The sequence below is a fragment of the Anoplopoma fimbria genome, chromosome 15 (genome assembly GCF_027596085.1).
Source record: "Anoplopoma fimbria isolate UVic2021 breed Golden Eagle Sablefish chromosome 15, Afim_UVic_2022, whole genome shotgun sequence".
Lineage (NCBI taxonomy): Eukaryota > Metazoa > Chordata > Actinopteri > Perciformes > Anoplopomatidae > Anoplopoma > Anoplopoma fimbria.
In genome coordinates this window covers 16445169-16466162 of record NC_072463.1, presented here as the reverse complement: position 1 = coordinate 16466162, position 20994 = coordinate 16445169, and the positions used below count along the sequence as shown (strand labels likewise).

Here is a 20994-nt window from a genome sequence, read left to right as displayed (position 1 = left end):
GCGTAAGTGGTAAACATATCTCTGCAAAATGCCTGTTTGCCCAGTTAACACTAGTTTTACTCAAATGAATCAAACAGGCTTTACACTGACCGCCTGCTTAACTGATATGCAGAGATAAAAATAAAATACCAACTGCTCCAGAGCAGAAAGTGCAGGGAGGTCAAGTTCAAATGTTTCCATGTTTAGTGGACTGTCTGTAGCTCCTTCGGACAGTAGAGGGCGGTAACGTCCTGCCAAATAGTGAACTTTACAATTGACTCATTTGCACTTTGGTACAAATGTAAAAATAAATACTTTCACAATCTTTGAAATGTTTTTTAGGGGTGTAGAACAGTGAGTCAATTTCTGTTCTCAAGGTAGAATACATTATAACAATAACTGATAGAGTCCTACAGTACAAAGTGTTAGAGGAATATAGCAAAGTTACTATTGTAATGCAATGTCACGTTCCATAGTCCATATAGATTGTACAATGTCACTGGATCAGTCAGAACACACACACACACACACACACACACACACACACACACACACACACACACACACAGAGGCCTACAGCGTCCTTGGCAGCAGAGGACAGCTCTGTGATAATCTGCTGAATATATGACAGCTGAACATCTCTAAGCTCGCTGTAAGCTACACGACACTGTGTGTGTGTGTGTGTGTGTGTGTGTGTGTGTGTGTGTGTGTGTGTGTGTGTGTGTGTGTGTGTGTGTGTGTGTGTGTGTGTGTGTGTGTGTGTGTGTGTGTGTGTGTTCAATGTCCCGTGGAGTCAAAAATATTGCTTTTTTTCATTTTATATATATTTTTTTTATTCAGATGGAGGGATGTAAAGACAAAAAAGAAAATTAGGGAAATACATGAGTCATGATATTATACTAAATTCAACATTGTGAAATAAAAATAAGATCATTATTAGGAGTCAGATACTGTAAATTAGAGCACCGAACTGTCACAAATCAACTGTAGACAATAAAAAGAAAGCTAAGGGGAAACGTTCACACACTCTCAATTTAAATAACATGACTTAGAATTTCTGGGAAAATAGTTTTCGTTTTTTTTTATATCACATATATATATATATATATATATATACAGTACCAGTCAAAAGTTTGGACACACCTTCTCATTCAACTACTTTGAAGAATGTAAAATATAAAACATATTCTGGTTTGTTGAGCATTTGTTTGTTTACCACATAATTCCATATGTGTTCCTTCATAGTTTGGATGTCTTCAATATTAATCTACAATGTAGAAAAAAATAAAAATAAAGAAAAACCATTGAATGAGAAGGTGTGTCCAAGCTTTTGACTGGTACTGTATAATTTAGCCATTTATTTATTTTCAAGTGATATTTGTATTATTTATTGTTATTTTATATACTGCCATATGTTCAGGTTGGGGGGAAGGTTCATTTATGTATGTAAAATTGTGTTAAATGTATAAAACCAATAAACATACAGTACCAGTCAAAAGTTTGGACACACCTTCTCATTCAACTACTTTGAAGAATGTAATGTAATACAATGTAGAAAAACATTTTAATAAAGAAAAAACCATTGAATGAGAAGGTGTGTCCAAACTTTTGACTGGTACTGTATGGAGGAGGAGCCCGGGGGCCGGTGGGAGGGATCAGCGGGACGGTGACCCAGTTCACCCTGCAGACCAGACCGCTGATCCACCAAAGGATGAAACCAGTGAAAACATCTGACAGTGAAACTACAACTGGTGTTTAGTTGTAGTTTCCTCTCCCGGTGTATAAACAGCACACTCAGAGAGAGAGAGAGAGAGAGAGTGTGTGTGTGTGTGTGTGTGTGTGTGTGTGTGTGTGTGTGTGAGAGAGAGAGAGAGAGAGAGAGAGAGAGGGAGGAAGGAAGAGGGAGGGATTGAGAGAGGAAAGTGGATAGGAGCAGGAGTTTTAGTTTTCTGGGCATCTGGATATCTGTCTGCAGAGAGAAGAAGGAGAATAAAGGAGGATTTGGTTGTATGGAAAATTACCTGATACCACCAAAGAAAGAGCGAGAAAACAGAGAGGAAGGAGGAGAAGAAGAGGAGAGGAGGACTGGAGAGGGAAACAAAGTAACTTCTCCTAACGGGACAGGAAGAGTGATCAGCAGGAATGTTGCCGGTGAGTTCTCATTGATGAAATGTACTAAAACTATATATACTTTAATTCAAATGTATGGTCTGTGTACCAACACGGCTGTGAGTCTTTCCCGTTGAACTGAGCGGTGAGCAGACAGTTGTTTTACATTTACCTAATGTCATTCTGCATTTTGAAATGATCATTATGAATACGTTTGAAACACTTTCTCTCTTAGAATAAAACAATATATAATAATAATAATAATAAGTTCCCAAAATAATGGAGAGGAAAGCAGGGCGCGTGAAACTTTTTTCCGGAAAGTATGATTTTAATATCTCTAATTAAAGGCACGTTAGACAAGGAGCTTAAAGGTAATGTGTATTAAATGACTAGAGAAAAAAATAATCTGTTTGAACACCGTTAAATCACCGTTAAATCACCGTGATTTACTGTCTGAGCGCTCTGAGATCTACCAATTTACCAAAATGAAACAGATCAAAACCGGAAGCTGCGCGCGCTGTTTTTCAAAATGGGAACTTAACTTTTGGAGTTTACATTTTGGCCATTTGGTTCATAATCCCTCAAGGTTACTTTCAATGGTCATTGGTCAAAGCCATGTACGGTAGTTTTAAGTGTGCAAAGGATGTAAAATTCAATTATCACATTTTCAAAAACTTAATCCCCATAAATGATGATGTCAAAATACAAATATCGTATTTATTTTTGTTTAAAAATACAAATTAATAAACATCTTTCTATTTTTCTGGCCGGTAAAGGTGGTACTTAAATCTGTAGCATCAGCAAAATCCAAATTCTTTTGCCACAGTTTGAAGTTAAATGTCCTGGACTTTGAAACTGCTACATACCCTGCAAAGTGTTCTGGTATAAGACAAGTAAATTTAGTTTTGTTACATGTTTAGATAGACTACCTTACATACTCTCCATATACATATTGTTTCTGGCAATTAATTTATGCATTTGTGCTTTTCATTTTTGTCGAATTGCTCCAAAGAAGATACTATCTGGTTTATCACTGAGGCTTTTATTCTGAAGGTTTCAATCAGAAGTTCCACTTTCTCCTTGCTGTCTTGACAATATGTGTGTGTGAGAGAGAGAGAGAGAGAGAGAGAGAGTGAGTGAGTGTGGTGCAAGTACTCATTCATAATTGTTTGAAACATTTTTATATTTTTGGGTTTAGACAGACGTAATTGCATATATGCATAATTTATACTCATGCACATTGAAATGCATTAATGCCCTTCTACTCAGCCCAAATACTGAAGGCCCTTAGACAATATTGAAATGGCACATGCATGCATTTGATGACGTTTTCAAATAGTTTTAAAGATGTCCTATTGATGCATGATCACTTCCTGCTCAGTAGTTAATGGTAGATTGGGAGATTTTGGGGACATGCACATGTTGGCTAAAGTTGGCAAACTGTAACCGTTTATTGTAAAAAATCTCTTGGCACCCCTCTCAATCATGACAGAGTTTCTACCTGCAAACCAACTGTAAAATAAGTGAACCATCGGGATTCCCGCCTCCATCCTGTCCTTCCTATATCAATCTTCCACTCTCTTAATCACTCCCTCTCTCTCTCTCTCTCTCTCTCTCTCTCTCTCTCTCTCTCTCTCTCTCACACACACACAGACACACACAGACTGAAAACACTACGTTTCTTTGTGGCTGGGTTGGGCTGCTGTCAAGTTCGGACAATACACTGAAGATATAGAGATGTGTTAACTGCGGAGAGAGAGAGAGAGAAGAGCGAAAGAGAGAAAACACCCTTCTACCTTGACCTTTGACCTCACCGTGAATGTTCTTCCTGGTTCAGACCTTCCTTTCTTCCTTTTTTTCCTAAAGTTCAGGGAGTTTTAGCTTCTACCGTCCAGTGTCAACCATAGCTCTGTGACATTCAGCCCTGACTTCCCTTGTGAAAGTATTCGCCTGAAGCTGCTATCAACAAGTTCACTTAGCTCTTCAGACTGCTTGGAAAACTGTATTGGCTCCTAAAGCACTTCATGTACGTCTTCCTTCTTAGCTTTTGCCTTCACTTCTGCAAACACGGGGCAGCTCACATGATCGAAACAGCAAATTCAAAACAGTGCATGATATCATCTTGCAACTTCTTCTGAAATGTTGAGCAGCCAACACATATTCTCCTGGGTAGAGAGCTGGCAACTATGCTGCCACCACTGTTATTTGACATGGACACACAAAGTTGTTCCTGCTAAATCACATTTATTAGCCATCCATCGCGACATAGCTCTATGGATAACAAATGATGGCTGTCTCTTTTTATGCTTCTCTGCAATTACGCTTCCCTGCATTCATACGGTGGTCATAGCTGATAACAGCATCCTGACCGACAACGTCAAAAACTTTGAGCTTAGTCAGCACTGTTGCAGTTGTTCTAGACTGTTGGTTCTGTTAGCATTAGCTGTTAGCCGCCGGTTAAGCCTTCTCCATGTCGAGAGCCGAGTGGAACCAATAAACATGCTCTGTGTTTTCTATAGAGATTGTTTAAGTGTGTTGTTCTTTTGCGGGGTTTAATACATTTATCCTGTGAATATAAATATGGTTTCAATAATTTATAGACCCAAGTTTTGAATTGTTTTGGGCATATTGGAATCTATTTTTATTGCTGATTGAGATTGGTACACGGTTTCTGTGAGGTTGTACAGGAAACGCAATGAAGACACCATTTTTAGAAAGCTTTCAAGAAAGTCAATGAATTGACATAAACCATTCAGAGGCACACACAGTAGGAGGTACGGTATACTTCTTCAGAAGTGAAAGGATTGTTTTCTTTCTCAATGAGGTGGAAGCTCGTGCTTCTTCAGTCACATGCAGTTCCTATAGAGACAGCCCTGTGTGTATGTGAGAGTGTGTGTCTGGGGGTGGGCAGTGGGAGCTGGGGTGTCTGAAACACAAATCACCTCCAGCTGTCACTGTGTTCCACTGTGTCTCACTCACACGTTCAAACTGCCAACACTGCCATTCTGTTGTCAGAAATAAATACCACAGGAGCATCATTTTGTTTGTGATTATGCAGATTTAAGAAGCACTTTCACTTCAGAACGTAAATCAAAGTTCATCCCACTGTTCATTCATCTTAGTTGCTCGCTAAAGCCAAGTTCCTAAAGTGTAATTGTAATGTAGTATAGACTCTTATTAGCAGGTGTTACTTGAAGCGGCCTCACTGAGCTATTTTCTCCTCAGTGTGTAATACTTTCCTAATTCTCCTGATGCACTGCCTAAAAAAAGGACGACTTCATGTGTGGTTATTAAATGGCAGCCGTTTCCTCCACTCCCACACTAGCTGCTCTACCCTCCCATGATGCATCATTAGTGAGCCGACCGTTGTTTGAAATGCCTCAGAAATTAAATTAAGATTATGTGGGCTTCCACCAGCTGCTCTCAAATCATCCTGATTCGATTTAAGACCAAAGAGAGTTCAGGTGTAGCCCAAGATCGTAGGAGGAGGAGATGCAATTCGTTTAAAGGAACTGCAACAAAACACATGGAAGGAGTCAGGACAATGGACCGGACTTTGGGACAACAAAAGCCACAGGGCAGACAGTCTGACAGATGGAACTGACTGAATACCATTTCACTCCCAGGAGGATAACTCTCCTTGAATGGTTGGCACAGCAGGTATAAGCACGCTACAGCCCAGATCCCAACAGAATCCATCATCATTTAAAATGGGTTACTTGCACAAACAAAGAAAAATGCTACAGCAGCCTGGACAGCATCCAATCATATCTATTACATAATTCACATTCACAAAAACAAATGTAGATATCTCTTCACCGTGCATAATCAACTGAATAGGCCTCAGCTCAGACATAATCAATAAAACAAACAAAAAGACTAAACCATTATTGCGGGTTTAGAGTACATTGTGCTGTGAGACGAAATCATGAGATCACGTCCTTGCTAGCGTCTCTTCAACTGGCCTCTTTTACTCCATAACGTCCATCATTCCGCATTTTCTGTCATCTGCCTTTCTAAAAAAAATGAAGCCTTACTTGGTGTACTTTTCATATTCCAAGATAAAAGCGTACACTTGCTATACGAAATTGAAACAATTTAAACTGCGTTAAAACTGTGTTAAAACTACAGCTCCCATGAACATTTGCCACTGCAATTTAATCCTGACTTGTTTTCATTTTTACCGTAAAACTTTCTCCAACACTCCCAAGTCATTCCATCCCCCCCTCCTTTGACGTTGAGTCGATTAAATAGGAAATGGTGTTTGTTTAAGACACCTAAAAACAATTAATAAATAATAATATAAAATTATATTAAAATAAAATAAAAAATATATATATACAATACTTATCTGAACAACTCAAGTGAGGTTTTGATCCAAGGCTGTATTTGTATTTATTTGCTGTGTTACAAAGTAATTGGGCTTTTGAATGAGCTTTTTCTGGAACAGAACTTGAAGTTTTGTTGTGACTCTATACGGTTGTCCTCTCAGTGTGCAGTTGGTGACAGCTGATGTGGTGTCGTGCCCATGTGACCTTGTGACTTTCTCTATGCTCTTAGTAGCCGAACCGAGGCAAACATTCACACTGGTCAGCTGACCTTACTTTACCTTACAGAAAAACTAAAAGTGTTCCAAATTTATGTGTTTTTTTGACTATAAAATTATATAATTTTTTAAAATCCTGCACTGATTTAAATCAGTTTGAAGTCAATGTGTGAGTGTGTTTTTGTGTGTGTGAGTCTAACTTTCTATCTGAGACGGTATGTGTTTGTATTGTCTGTGGTGGGTGGAAGTACAGTACTGTCCCTTTGCAAGAACTTGGAAGAACATTTTGTTTATAAAAATCCCAGTTCTTGCTAAGAGACACATATGCAAACACAAACTCACACACACACACACACACACACACACACACACACACACACACACACACACACACACACACACACACACACACACACACACACACACACACACACACACACACACACACACACGCTCTCTCTTAAAAGGCAGGGCAGTACCTCTTAATTTCCTCTGAGTGCTGTAAGAATAAATATGGCAGTCACAGAAAGTGCTTCAACCATTTATAAGAAAACACTGCTTGTTCTCTACTCAACTCAAATTACTGTTTTGACAGGAAACTTTGAGAATCGTTACCAGACCTCAAATTGTCTGATGTTGCTCAAAATCCCCCTTTTTTATTTTCAAGTCATTCTGATTTGTGATGTGCTTCAAGTCAAGGGTCATAGGTCAGCCTGGCATCTCCTGGCTGCAGTTTCAAAGGATTGTGGGACATAAATATCAGTCGGATCCACACGACAAGTAATCTGTGACTGAAAATTTACAGTGTGTGTGTGAGTGTGTGTCAGCAGGAGCGACAAAGAGGTCAAGAGGGAAGAGAAGAGGTTGTTTCTTATTGTTGGTCTGTTGAGGAATTTATTTAGTAATTATATAGGCTTTATTAAGGTAATGACGATAGACAGTAATTCCTAGTAAGATACAATATTTTTCATTCTGCTTCACCTCTCTTCTATCTGGTTTCCTCCGCACTGTTTACTGATTTTCCGTCATTCCGATAGATGCATTAGAAATCTCAATGTGGCTGTTTTGAGCACATGCACCAAACATGTGACCTTGTGTGTGTGTGTGTGTGTGTGTGTGTGTGTGTGTGTGTGTGTGTGTGTGTGTGTGTGTGTGTGTGTGTGTGTGTGTGTGTGTGTGTGTGTGTGTGTGTGTGTGTGTGTGACAGAGCGAGACGGCTCTTCTGCCAATGTACCTTCTGTGTGTGTTGTGTGTGTGTGTGTGTGTGTGTGTGTGTTTCAGTGTGTCTATCAGTGCAGTCATGCTGCAGTATATCAGTGTAGCCTCTCTAATCTCTCCCCTCCAGCATTACCGCTGCTGCGTCTGGTCAGCTTCAGTCCACACCATAACCAACAACACACACACACACACACACACACACACACACACACACACACACACACACACACACACACACACACAGATATATTAATATTAGAACATTAAAACTGTCAATATTTAGAAGAAAGAGAATAAATATTTTCACGATTATTTTTAGTTACATTCCACAAGTCAAGTCAATACTGGTGGTCATGTCTGACATTCAGAATACTGTTTTGGCTTTTTCTTCTTCTTTTACAGTAATCGTCCATGAAACATGTACTATTAACTCATTTAAATATAGATAGAAGTTCTGCTAACTGTTTCCTAAATATACTTATCAGGCATAATTATGATTATTATTAAATTCAAATAAAAAGCTCACCAATCATTAGTATACATGTAGAAGTTAAACTAAGTACCGGTACTTTAATATGTGCCAGTACTGTCCCTTTTATGATCTTGTAAGTGAAGGTGTTAGTGTTGACCCGAGGTGACCCGGCCGGCTCCAGCCGTGCTGGACTCAGAGCTAAAAAAAAATGTTTTGGCATCGAGAAGTCTGGGGCTTTTTTTACGACTCGACAAATCAGTCGTCACATGCTCGAACTAATCAAGAAGTCAGCTGTGTAATATTTGTACACATCTGATGCTGTCTAGACTTTGGTATGAAATATTGTACATTAGTTGGTATGTGGAAAATGTTTACAGAAACAAATATGGCAAGATATGCTTTTGAGCATGAACAAATAGTGTACAAAAGACACCTTCTGAGTGCAAGATTGCTAGAAAAGATATACATATATATATATAGTACATTCACAACATGTAAAGTTGATATATTACATGAGATAACCTGATTATACCCTCATCTTAATCGTTGCATTACTTTACCTTGATAAGGTAAAGTAGTACCTTTTTTCTTTAAGATCAGTTTTTGTAGCACAAAAAAGTATGTAATTCCTAGATTTTTTAAAGTTATTTTAGGTTATTTTGTAAGGGTCAACACCATAATGAGAAAGTAAACTTTTCCACTGGTCGACAACCTTAAACTGGGTTACTTGCTACACCTCTATAGTGGCAAAACAATTGGTACAGGTCCACGAGGCCTCGTAATGATTACATTCATGGCTGATGAGTAAAATCCTCCCATCAGACTCACATTACTTTTAATGTCACACCTGACTTCAAACAATAAGAACAGCAGCACCTCCATCATATCAGAGGAGGATGGTGTTTATGGACCATATTGTTTTTCTAATAAAAACCAATATCAGTTCAATATCACGGTCCACCCCCACTAACATCCATGAAAAGGGTCCAGATTCTCTTTCTTATCTCCCATCATCCTCTCCTCCTCACCCTCTCTCCCTCTCCTCAAATTTACTGAAAGGCGACTCCCTCCCTCCCCTCCGTCCCCTCCACCCTCACCGACACACGCTCTCATAGTTGTATTCCGTGCCCTTGCGCTCTGACATTCACACATTTCAAACACGCTCCCTCCCTACAAAGACACTGCTTTCTCTCTATCACACGACTAATGATCTTTAGACAACAAACACACACACATATGCACACACACGAGCGCGCGCACACTCCTGCGTGTGTTTCTGGACGATGGTTTTCCAATGAAGCGTTTCTTTGGGCTGCTGTTGGAGCGACTGGTGTTTGTGTCTAAGAACTTCAAAGTAAGTCAGTGCAGGAAACAGAAGAAGACGAAGAAGAAGAAGAAGCTCAGGAACAGCAAACCATTGGTGAGTCTGACTTTATGACTCAGATATATCACTAAAGGACTGGTCAAATTAAAATCGCAGTGCCATGCATTGTATGTAAGGAAAGCCCAGAGTGTGGTGGAGTTTGCTGTTGTTCAGTATTAGGCTGGGGCCACTGTGCCATCCCGCCACCCCCTCCTAAAATGAGAAACACTGTGTTGAAAATGCCCTGGAGTAACTAATAAAATGAGCATTGATGTGTGTTTTTTTCTTTTTTTTTTGCAGCGGCACACTAACAGAGAAAACTAGTCTGTTTGTCACTCTTGCCTGCATAAAGTCTCACTCTGTTTCTCTGACTATTTGACTCTGTCTATCTCTTTCTCCTTCTCTAATGCCTAAAATAGCCAGAGTCACTCCATTCAGCACCGGAACCACAACTCAATCTGCCTGTGTGTGTGTGTGTGTGTGTGTGTGTGTGTGTGTGTGTGTGTGTGTGTGTGTGTGTGTGTGTGTGTGTGTGTGTGTGTGTGTGTGTGTGTGTGTGTGTGTGTGTGTGTGTGTGTGTGTGTGTGTGTGTGTGTGTGTGTGTGTGTGTTATTTTATATGTGTCCTGTCCACTGATAGACAGAAAGAAGTTGTCCTCGTTGAGAGTTCATTATGTTCAAATGCACAAAAGATCAGAACAAGAATGCACTTGTGACTTTATTTCATATTTCACAAACCATTCTTAGATTGCTATTTTATGATATGTTCTGGGATGTTTTCTTATGCATAGATATGGACATGTTCAGTCTTATACAGATATAATAAAACAATATATATAATATGCCGGTAAGCTAATGGTAGCCATCAAACAGCAATATATGATTTAGTGTTTTGGTAAATCTGTCCTGCTTTTGACCTATATAGTCTGGTCTATCTATAGAGGTTTTTTTTCGAGTGGAAGTCAGTATTGTAATCTACACTGTAGTGGCCATATTGAAAGTCCACAGCAGACTGGGTTTCCAATATGAATTAGGAGGAATTCCATTTAGCTGGTATTGTGTCTTGAGGAAGTGGGACACTTTAACTGAGCCTTCATTCATATTATTCATAACACCAGTGCTTCCCTTTCTATGACAAGTCAAAAATGCTGTGAGAATGTCCTATATGATTAATTAACATGAGGAAATTCACAATTTCACAACAAGCCCATCTAATTAGTTGTGTATAGATAGCGTTGGCTTCTTAGTACACAATATACACAATATGATTAAGTAGGATAAGTCATTTTTAATTGTAATTTTATACTAAAAAGCGAGGAACTTTAGACATCTGCAACTGCACAAAGCAGCTCATTTACAGTTCAAAAGGTACACTGCATGGATGGAAACCAGAAACCGGCCCCTGTCCCCGGCCCCTCCTGTACACATGTCAAAATGTCCTTGAGCAAGTCTCTGCGCTGAACCCCAAAATGCCTCCAATAATGAGGCCAGTTCCGTGCATGGTAGCTTTGCCACTTTTGATGTATGTGTATGCGTATAAGTGTGTGTGTGTGTGTGTGTGTGTGTGTGTGTGTGTGTGTGTGTGTGTGTGTGTGTGTGTGTGTGTGTGTGTGTGTGTGTGTGTGTGTGTGTGTGTGTGTGTGGGTGTGAGTGGGTGGGTTGGCTAAAGCGCTGTGTGAAAGCAGTCCAGTCAAATGTAAAATATCAGAGGGTGTCCAGTTCAGTGATCTCAGGTCGGACCCTTTTCATCTTGCTACTTTTGAAGTTCTGTTACAGAGAACAAAACCTTTCCAGAGTTTTGAAGCTATGCTTGGCAAATGTTGAGAAACTGGCAAGAGTCTGTAAAATTCAACTGAGAAAGTGTTGCCAAGTCTTTACCAGTGAAAGTACTTAGCAGCATTAGCTCTAAAAGACGCTGAATCCAGCAAGAAAGTCTCCAAGTCGGCATGACTGACGGACTTCAGGCCTTCTACTTCTACTACTACTGGACCTCTATGATGGTGCCAGGTATGAGAACAAGAGGCGTAACTGCAGAGAGTCCCAACGCAAAATGACAGTATGTGCTGCATTTATAGGGCAATTTTGGAAAGTGTTTTTTAGGAAAGTGTCTTGCTTCTATCTGCCTCAAATGAGAAAAAAACACTCTGAATGATTTGATTATATAAAACGCCCCTTTCATCTCTGCCGACAGCCCTTCAGTGAAAGAAATGCTGTTTCCCACCATGTAAAACTGAAACATTTCAGCCCTCGTGAGGCCAAGATTAGCCGTGCTTTAAATGATTTGTGGACTAGTAAAACCCCTGCTGTGTTTGCAGGGTTTTTTGCGTGTGTGTGTATGTCTAATCCAAGCTTAAGAGAATGTGTCCCTGCTCAGTCCGTCTGCATGCAAACAGAGAATACTTCACATGATCTGGGATAGGTGTACTGAATACTGACGATTACTGTACAGTGGTTATTTTAAATGTTTGAGAGGAAAGGAAGCAGAGAGAGCGAGAGAGAGAAAGAAAGAGAGAGAAAGAAAATGCTACATTGAGAGAGTAAAAGTGTATATGTATCTGTCTGTGTGCCTCGGTGTGTCTGTTTGCTCCTATCCCAGATTACCCTAAATTTATCTTTCAACTGCCGACTGCCGATCTGACATGACATCACCAGTGACACTGGCGATGACATCACGGACGATAACACAGAATGTCCTTTTCTGATTGCTATTTTAATCTTTTGGTTGCAGCATTTGGAGAATTTCATAACAAAATTATTTCAGAGGGGATCATTTCTACCCAGCTGATACTTTGAAGTCATATATTGCTTTTTCAGATAAGTTAAAAATGATAAACCAAACGTAAAGCTTGATTGAAATAATATTGACATATGCTATTTTATTCTTAACTAAACTAAATAAGATTTACTTGATTTCCGAACAGTTCGGACCAAATATGGACACACAAAATCCATTAATTTCATAGTATTCAATTTATATCAGGTTAAACCTTTGTCAAAGCTCAGAGGGAATTGCATGCGTGTGTCTGTGTATATCCAAGCACTTATTGATAGGTAATTTAAGCTGTGATTAATGTCTTGTTTAGTTAGATTAATGGTTGTATCATGTTACAAGCTGCTTTCATAGATGGCTTTTGAACGTAGTCTGCGCCTTTTCCCTTCCTAGAGATCTCAACGGTCTTCTTATCACTTTACATTAACATGTTGTATTTTGATTTCTTGAAAATATTTTTCGATTTCAAATTCACATCAGCAGCTCGGGTTTCTTTTTTCTGCTTTCCAGGCCAAGTTGCCTTAAACCTCCTGGATTTAAATGGGCCACTCCTGATTGGATTTATTGCAGTCTATGTGGATTGGAAACACTCTCCATTCACACTCTGTTTGTTGATGTATCTTTGACTGTCTGCAGACGTGGTTTATTTGAGCTAACCATAAGTTTTCCCCTGGATTTTCCACTTCAGTCTGAATGTAATTAACAAAGTTGCTCCTATTGCTGAGATAGGAACAGGGCTGAGTAATTTATTTGTAGTTATCACTGACAATGTGTTGATTGATTGGTAAACCAATAGTTAACCAAGTTAATAATGTCGTCATACGTGATTCAAATCAGTAATCAATGAGAAATACATCATCGATAGGGTCCATGTTCCCAAAATGGTAAGGTGGTAAAAGGTTAAGACGTATCACGACATTTAACATGTTTGTTTCTGTGGTTACAGGTGATCCTGACCGTTTACCTCAATGACACCCAGCAGATGCTAACTGAGGTCCCGGTTACTCCGGCAACCAGAGTGATTGACGTGGTCGAATACTGCAAAGAAGCCGGGGAGGGAGAGTGTCACCTAGCCGAAGTATGGAATGGGCATGGTGAGTCCATCTCTGCGCCATCTACCCATGCATACATATACTCCCATCTATACATCTACACATGTGAGATTAGTCAAATTCTGACATTTTGAATGTATTTAAAACAATTAAACCAAGCAAGGAATTATAACAGACAAGAATAATTAAGAAAGGTAAAATAAGATCTTCAGAAAGTGTCCGCCTATGCAGATGATAAACTATTGTGTATATATATAAATTACATGGTTCTCCATTAGCATCCACCTTGTAGCATCAGCTTTCTGCAGCAAATGAGCTCATCTGAAGCAATACAGTAACATAATATTGATATATATATATATATATATATATATATATATATATATATATATATATATATATATATATACTGTATATATGCAACAAGGCGCCAACAGACTGCTAGGTGATAATTAGAAGAATAAAATGGATATGACTCTAATCTAGTATTTATCACAGAGGGGAGGGAGTGGAAATCCTTTTTTTGTGGGAGTATTTTTGTTGAACATTGATATCGAGAAGCATGAACCCACTGAAGCTCCATTAAAAAAATTATGATGATTATAATTTTAATTGTTGTTGTTTTGCTGTTTTCACAGTCGTCAGACCGGTATTTCTACACAAAAATAATTCATCATCATGTCCATTACTAATATAATGGCTATTGACATCCTGTTGACCGTCTTTTTAAAGGATTAAAGTATTTACATGATTATAATCTGGAATTATATGACAGGATAATCACAGTGTGACTCTGGCCTAGATTGTCTGCTTTGAAGCTGATTGTAAACAAAGTCCGACCTATATCACGGCTACACCTTGCAAAATCAATAAGAGTGCAGACTGTATATTGCATGCCATTGTAAACCTGAATAGACCCGTCCATCACATGCAAACACTGAGAGCTGCTGTGTCTATTAAAGCGTGGCCCACATCCATTCAATCATAAAGGTTGAAGTGGCGATTGACAGTGTGTTTGTGCAGCCCTGTGGTGTGACTGAGTGGTCAGGAAGGCTATAAATGGCTCTAATACTATACTGTTTCTTAGAGGTCGACGCTGTGAAGCAGCACATAATAAATGGTGGCGTAAATTGTGTTGCTTGTGCCACGAGAGGCCATGCCTCAAGGCCACAACTGGCCTAACTACCGGTGTGTGTGTGTGTGTGTGGGTGCTAAGCTGTTGTCTACGTGTGTGTATTGTTAGCTATGGATTGGTGTATTTCGCTGTGAAAAATGTTGCTGCTGGGTTTCTGAAAACACTTTAATACATGACTCAGATTGTCTGCTTTAATCATATACAAGAGTTACAGATAATTTGAGAGTTTGAGTTATAGATAAAGAATAATAATAATACAAGTACATTTTTTGTGGAGTGGTTTAACCTCTTGTTTAAATTTGTATCATGGAGAAAGGTTTTAACAATAGGTTAACATTATTTTAAGCTTTGCTGTGTTTAATACAACCTATCAACGTCCAGTTTACTTTTTCATTTCCCATTTAACTAGCTTTAAAGCTGAAATATATGATGGTTACACTGAGTCAAATATTCAAACCCAAGACTTTCATACACATTTTCACAAAGTTCATCCAGACCACTTTGGCATCTTTTGGAACTTCGGGAACTACAATTGGATGAAAAAATACACTACAATCTTGTTGGGCTGCTGTGCATGATTTTGGTATGACTGACCAATCAGGGGGATGGTTGAATATAATTCCAAACCCCTGAAAAGGAGACAATAATAATAATAGTAATAATAATTCTAATAATAATACTTACTTTTCATAATACTAATAGTACTACTATTACTACTACTACTACTACTACTACTACTACTAATAGTAATAAAATAAATGAGTGATCAAAACTATCAGTTTACTCAGACAGTGTATCTGTTAATTGTAAATGTGAAAATGTTCTGAAAAGTAGAACTTCAAATTATAGTATGTAAATAATATATATTCATTTATATAATATAATCATCTAATTTATGTCTTCTCTGGGTGAACCACAATAAAGCACACTCTGCAATAGCGTTGCTAACGTTTTCTCAACCTCTGTCTCTTCTCAGAGCGAGTTCTCCCTCATGAGGTGTTGCTGTTGGATCTTCTCCAGCAGTGGGGAGCCAGGAGGCCGGAGGTCAGCTTCTACCTCCGACACTGCCCCTCCTGGACACAAGGTACAGCAAAAACAACACACACACACACACACACACACACACACACACACACACACACACACACAACACACAACACACACACACACACACACACACACACACACACACACACACAGCAATTACAACCAGTTGTCAAATATGAGTATATCAGCTGACTCAGCTACAGCTTACAAATAGATGTTTTCCCAGTATAAAGCACCATTAACTCAAATGTAGAAAACTCCCAAACTCAGAGAGCTAGTGGTGTCTATGAGATTTAGAGGTGAGGTCAGGGGCTCTCCCAGTAATTAGCCAGATAAGATGATTAGTGTTACATAACATGAACAAGATAAACCTGAGGGGTCAAAGGGACAAAGACAAGACCAGACACTTCACAATTGATTCAGCATTAAGCATTGATGCTAAACCAAAACAGTCACAAGGAATGGTTTTCCTTTCTCTGTTAAACTTATTCAGCAAAAAAACAATTAATGAATGATATTGTAATATTAGTGCATGTTAGCAAGGCTGCTGCTGTCATAGCTGTCGCAGTGGTGTGTTTTTGTGTCTGCTCCCCGCAGGGACAGGACAACCTCACCACCTGCTGGTGCATTCCCGATTTTCCCCATTCATTAAAAACATAATTACCATTCATTAGAATCCCATCATTACCATGTGCTTGTGAGCTGTGAAGTGTATTGTGAATAATAAATTAATCATAACACTATTTGGCCAGATAACGGCCTCTAAGTCATAGAGGCCGTTAAGGTTTTCCCATGTGTGTTTTGATTGTTTGTAATAATATCTGAGCTAAGTCTACACCCGTTTATGCTTCTCTCATTCCTATTGAGCGGTCGGTCGACTATGAACAGGTTTTTGGTGCAGTTTTCTATCCCTGTCATTTTCCACCCAGTCGCGGTTTGTGTGCCAGCAGATCTGTAATAGGTTTAGGAGCAGCAGGGTGAGATCTAAACTAAGATAATACAAAAAAAAGAAAAAGTGCTGCTGTGGAAACAAGATTCTGTTTTTCCCCCGTTTCCAGCACCAGACTATAACACAGATGTGGTTTTGATATGAATGATTGCCATTCAACACACAATTGTCATGAATGACCTCCAATCTTTCATCATCCAAACAGTCCCTCCAGTTTGCTGCCAACTTGTGTTTGACTCTTCACCTATTATCATAAAATAACTTTCTTAATCTAGCCATCTGCTCTCCATGGAGCGGAGCAACACATTACTCTAATGTACTGCCTTCACCCCGGTAATTTAACATCCTCTGCCCCTCCGTGGCTTATCGAAGGTGCCTGTGGCGAGTTTGCACCTCCCACACAAGGACTCCACCTCCTTCTTAGAAGCTTACACTGCTCGCCTTCCAAATAATCAGCCAAATGTTCGTATTGGGACAAAACAGAGGTAATTAATCAGTCAGACATGAATCCCGACTCACCCCAACTAACAATGGTGTTTTTCTACCTGTTTGCATAGATTACCCATTATTATTAGCATACTATTTTAACGATGGCTTCTCTGTTAAATATACTTCTCAACTGAATTTAAATACTGTTTTGAGGTCTTTATTGATTGTAAGACACAAAGTCGTCAGCTCAATTACTGCATTGGCTGCTCTATTGACTAGAGGTGAAACTTGGAGCTGGCTGGGATTAGCCCACATTGAGCCTGTCTGGTCTTAGTAGAAATAATAGGAATGATGCTATTTTTAGATTGTACACATAGAGAAAGATGGAGCTGGGTAGGGATAAGATGAGGGAGATTTCACTCTTTTCCACTCAACATTGAATGTGTTTTTGTCTTTAGCCAGTGGCATTAAATAGTTTTGCAATATAGCCATATTGCCTGAGCAGTCAACACCTTGTCCTTTGTGTTTCAGGCAAGTTGCCAACAACTTTCTCTGCATCCTTAAGAGAGGCTGAATATGAATAAGGACACATTAACACAGTAACATGTACACGACACCAGAAAACACTGTAGAATAATAAGACAAGAACAGACTGATGTGAGAAATATCAAAACATGTTCGTACAATATGAAAAACAATTGTTAAAGGTATACATATATTTGCAATACATACATACATACATACATACATACATACATACATACATACATACATACATACATACATACATACATACATTTTGATAGAAATAGTAAATTTATGATGTGTATGCAGTGTAATGGAAAGTGCCTTATACCCTAAAACTAATCTAGCTTGTCCATTTATCTTTAGAAGGCCACAAGGCTTAACTCACCCTTTACCTTGTTTGATATTTCATGTTTAGACTTTCTTGTCATTGTTCATCTTTGTGCAGGAAGTCCGCAGCCTTTGGAGCAGAGCTGGACCACAGAAGCAACAGAGAGTGCTAATGACGAGGTAGGTGGAGACACACACACACACACACACACACACACACACACACACACACACACACACACACACACACACACACACACACACACACACACACACACACACACACACACACACACACACACACAAACAGGCTGGAGCAGGGCTTGGCTGGGCTGAAAGTCCAGGACAGGATACTTCTCTAACAAGCTCAATCTCAACATCCAAGGTCTATTGTGCATTGTGTATATAAAGATATCTGCCCTGCAACTTGTAAAGTCGATACCTACAGTATACGCCTGGGGTTTATGGTAACGACCTTGCCCACATTTATTTCATGGATGGGCTACTTGATAAAAATAAGCATATATAAACACAAATACTGTACATAAACAGTTCCCTTAGAGTACGAAAAAGATCAGATTTACCAAATACTAATCTCTAAACCTAATGTCCATAATCTTAAGCCTTCAAAGAACAATATGTATTGAACCCTCTGTTTCACCTTTCAGATATTATAAACCTATTGCCTACACAAGCCCTGTTAAAGCTGCACATTCAAATATTCTTTAAAAGAACAGTTCAGCTTAACATAGCTTAGCATAAAGCCTGGAAGCTGGGGTAAACAGCTAACCTAGCTCTGTCCTATGTAAAAAAAACTCTCGCCTTTAAAAAAAACCCTGCTGTTGATCTACTGGCTGATGTTTCTTGAAATTCCTATAATACAAGCTGCTGCTTGTGATATTTGGCAGACTTCAAATATTAAGTGTTACAAGCTTAATGTTAGAGAGAGCTTGGATCTTACTTAAACCAGGCTCAGTTATTGCAAGGAATGCAAATCAAACATTTTAAAAATGTTTTGCTGCGTGTGTGTGAGTGTTCACATATTTACAGTACAACGTATGTGCAGGTCTGTTTGTATGTATGTGTGTAGTCTAGGGGATTATGCCCACGGATTAGTGACAGTGATGATTATAGTTCTCTACAAGTACGAACACACACACACACACGTACAACACACATGTTGTACATACTATTATATTCTCACAGTATAATTACTGTATTCACAGACAAAGGGAAAATAATTAAAATAGGAATTAGCCGTTTGTCACTAGCCTGACTAATTGCTGTTGGCTTTGTTGTGTTTTGCTAGTTTGCTTTATCCTGTTGTCTTCCCTACAAAATAATGAGTCATGTAGTAAAAAGAGCAGCTGACCTCATGCTGGCAGCTTTTCATTCATCAATAACATCTATTTTCAACCATGGTAGCTATTGTATTTAACCCCAGACTGGACTGCTTTGTGCATGTGGGTTAGGCCTCGGGTAGCCAGTCACCGACCATGTTTGCGTGTGTGTATCTGTGTTGGTCAGTCTGCTGATTAGTCAGCCAGTGTGTATGTGTCGGTCAGTCAGTGAAGGTAGGATTAGCTTGGTCCCATGACATAACCAGGCTAAGAGGATTGTTAGCCAGCCAAACAGCTCCTCCTCCTCCTCCCTCTCCTCTTCCTCTCACTTAGTGCACTCCTTCACGGTCGTCTTTGAGGAATCCGTCTTTTTTCGTCCTCTACCTTTTAAACATTTGGTTTAAAGCCCAAACAAAGAGTTTGAGACAAGACAGGAGCGTGGGGGTGAGTTTAGGAAATGTGTTTCTGCTCTGTTGGTGTTTGTATGAGCGTGTGTGTGTGTGTGTGTGTGTGTGTGTGTGTGTGTGTGTGTGTGTGTGTGTGTGTGTGTGTGTGAAGCCTTAAACTTTCAACCCAGTCTCCACTCTGTTGCTTTCTTCTCCCATCAGCTTGTCATACATAATAGAACACTGGAAATGGGAGTGAATGTGGAGGTGACTCTGAAATGTGTTTTTATTTTTGGTGTGTAAATGTGCCTTACTTTCTTTTCCCCTTTAAGTTTTTGAAAGTTGTGTCTCTGACTTTGTTCACAATCCAAACTACAATCACACGACGCACTCGCACACATTGGCAGACAGGCAGATTTGTCTGTGTGTAAGGGCGGGACTGCTGGCAGTGTGTTTCTATGTGTGTGTGTGTGTGTGTGTGTGTGTGTGTGTGTGTGTGTGTGTGTGTGTGTGTGTGTTAGTGTCGCACAATCAGAGCACAGTGTGTGTTTAGGTTAGTGTGGTTTAAACTGAATGCCTAGTGCAGGAGAGGTATGACGTCTTTTGGCCATTTGTGTTTGGGCTTTACAGCGTTATTTTGTCTGTTTGTACGTGTGTGTGTGTGTGTGTGTGTGTGTGTGTGTGTGTGTTGTTGTGTGTGTGTGTGTGTGTGTGTGTGTGTGTTTTTTTGTTAGGGCTGTGGATGCATGACTTCATGTCAGGGTGTGACTTTTGGATATATATATATATAATCATATCCAATAGCTCTCACTGACACACACACACATACACACCAGATGCTGTTTCCTCCCACAGAATGATGTTAACATGACAGCGCTGACATTAGTGGGTGTGTGAGAAATATATATATATTTTTTCTTTTTTTTGTGTACAGCAGTTTTAGATTTGTTATTCATCACTCACCTCAACACTAATGACATTACTCTTTGCAGCAGAATGCATTTTCAATATTACCTATACGACTACAGAAATTCAGCCATCCCTCTTGTCTATAAACGGGAAACCAGGCGGTGTTGATGTATTTTTTTTTCAAACAATTAGTAGGGAGAATGTCACTTTTTTTTAGCCGCGCTAACACCCAGGGCCAAGGGGTAGCAATGCTGGTCAGTTGGTCAGTAAATCCACTATTTTGATAAAGAGTGACATTTCTTTTCAAATATTGATTGCCATGACATTCACAGGTATTCATCGTCCCTAGTTACCTTGCACAGCGGCTTGATACTCGCAATGTCAAGAGATCCAGCGAGTATAGCGGGATCCCATATCACACAAAAAATCCACTTCT

The 20994-nt window shown here is 39.3% G+C and overlaps 1 protein-coding gene across 1 annotated transcript in view; it reads left to right on the top strand.

Moving 5' to 3' along the window:
• Positions 1 to 1914: 1914 nt before the first annotated feature.
• The window catches only part of LOC129103128 (apoptosis-stimulating of p53 protein 1-like), a 44262-nt gene continuing 25182 nt past the window's right edge, over positions 1915 to 20994 (top strand). The window contains 4 exon segments of the mRNA XM_054613425.1: positions 1915 to 2130; positions 13403 to 13550; positions 15620 to 15727; positions 18042 to 18103. Coding sequence (XP_054469400.1) covers positions 2122 to 2130; positions 13403 to 13550; positions 15620 to 15727; positions 18042 to 18103 — 327 coding nt within the window. The 5' untranslated portion in view covers positions 1915 to 2121.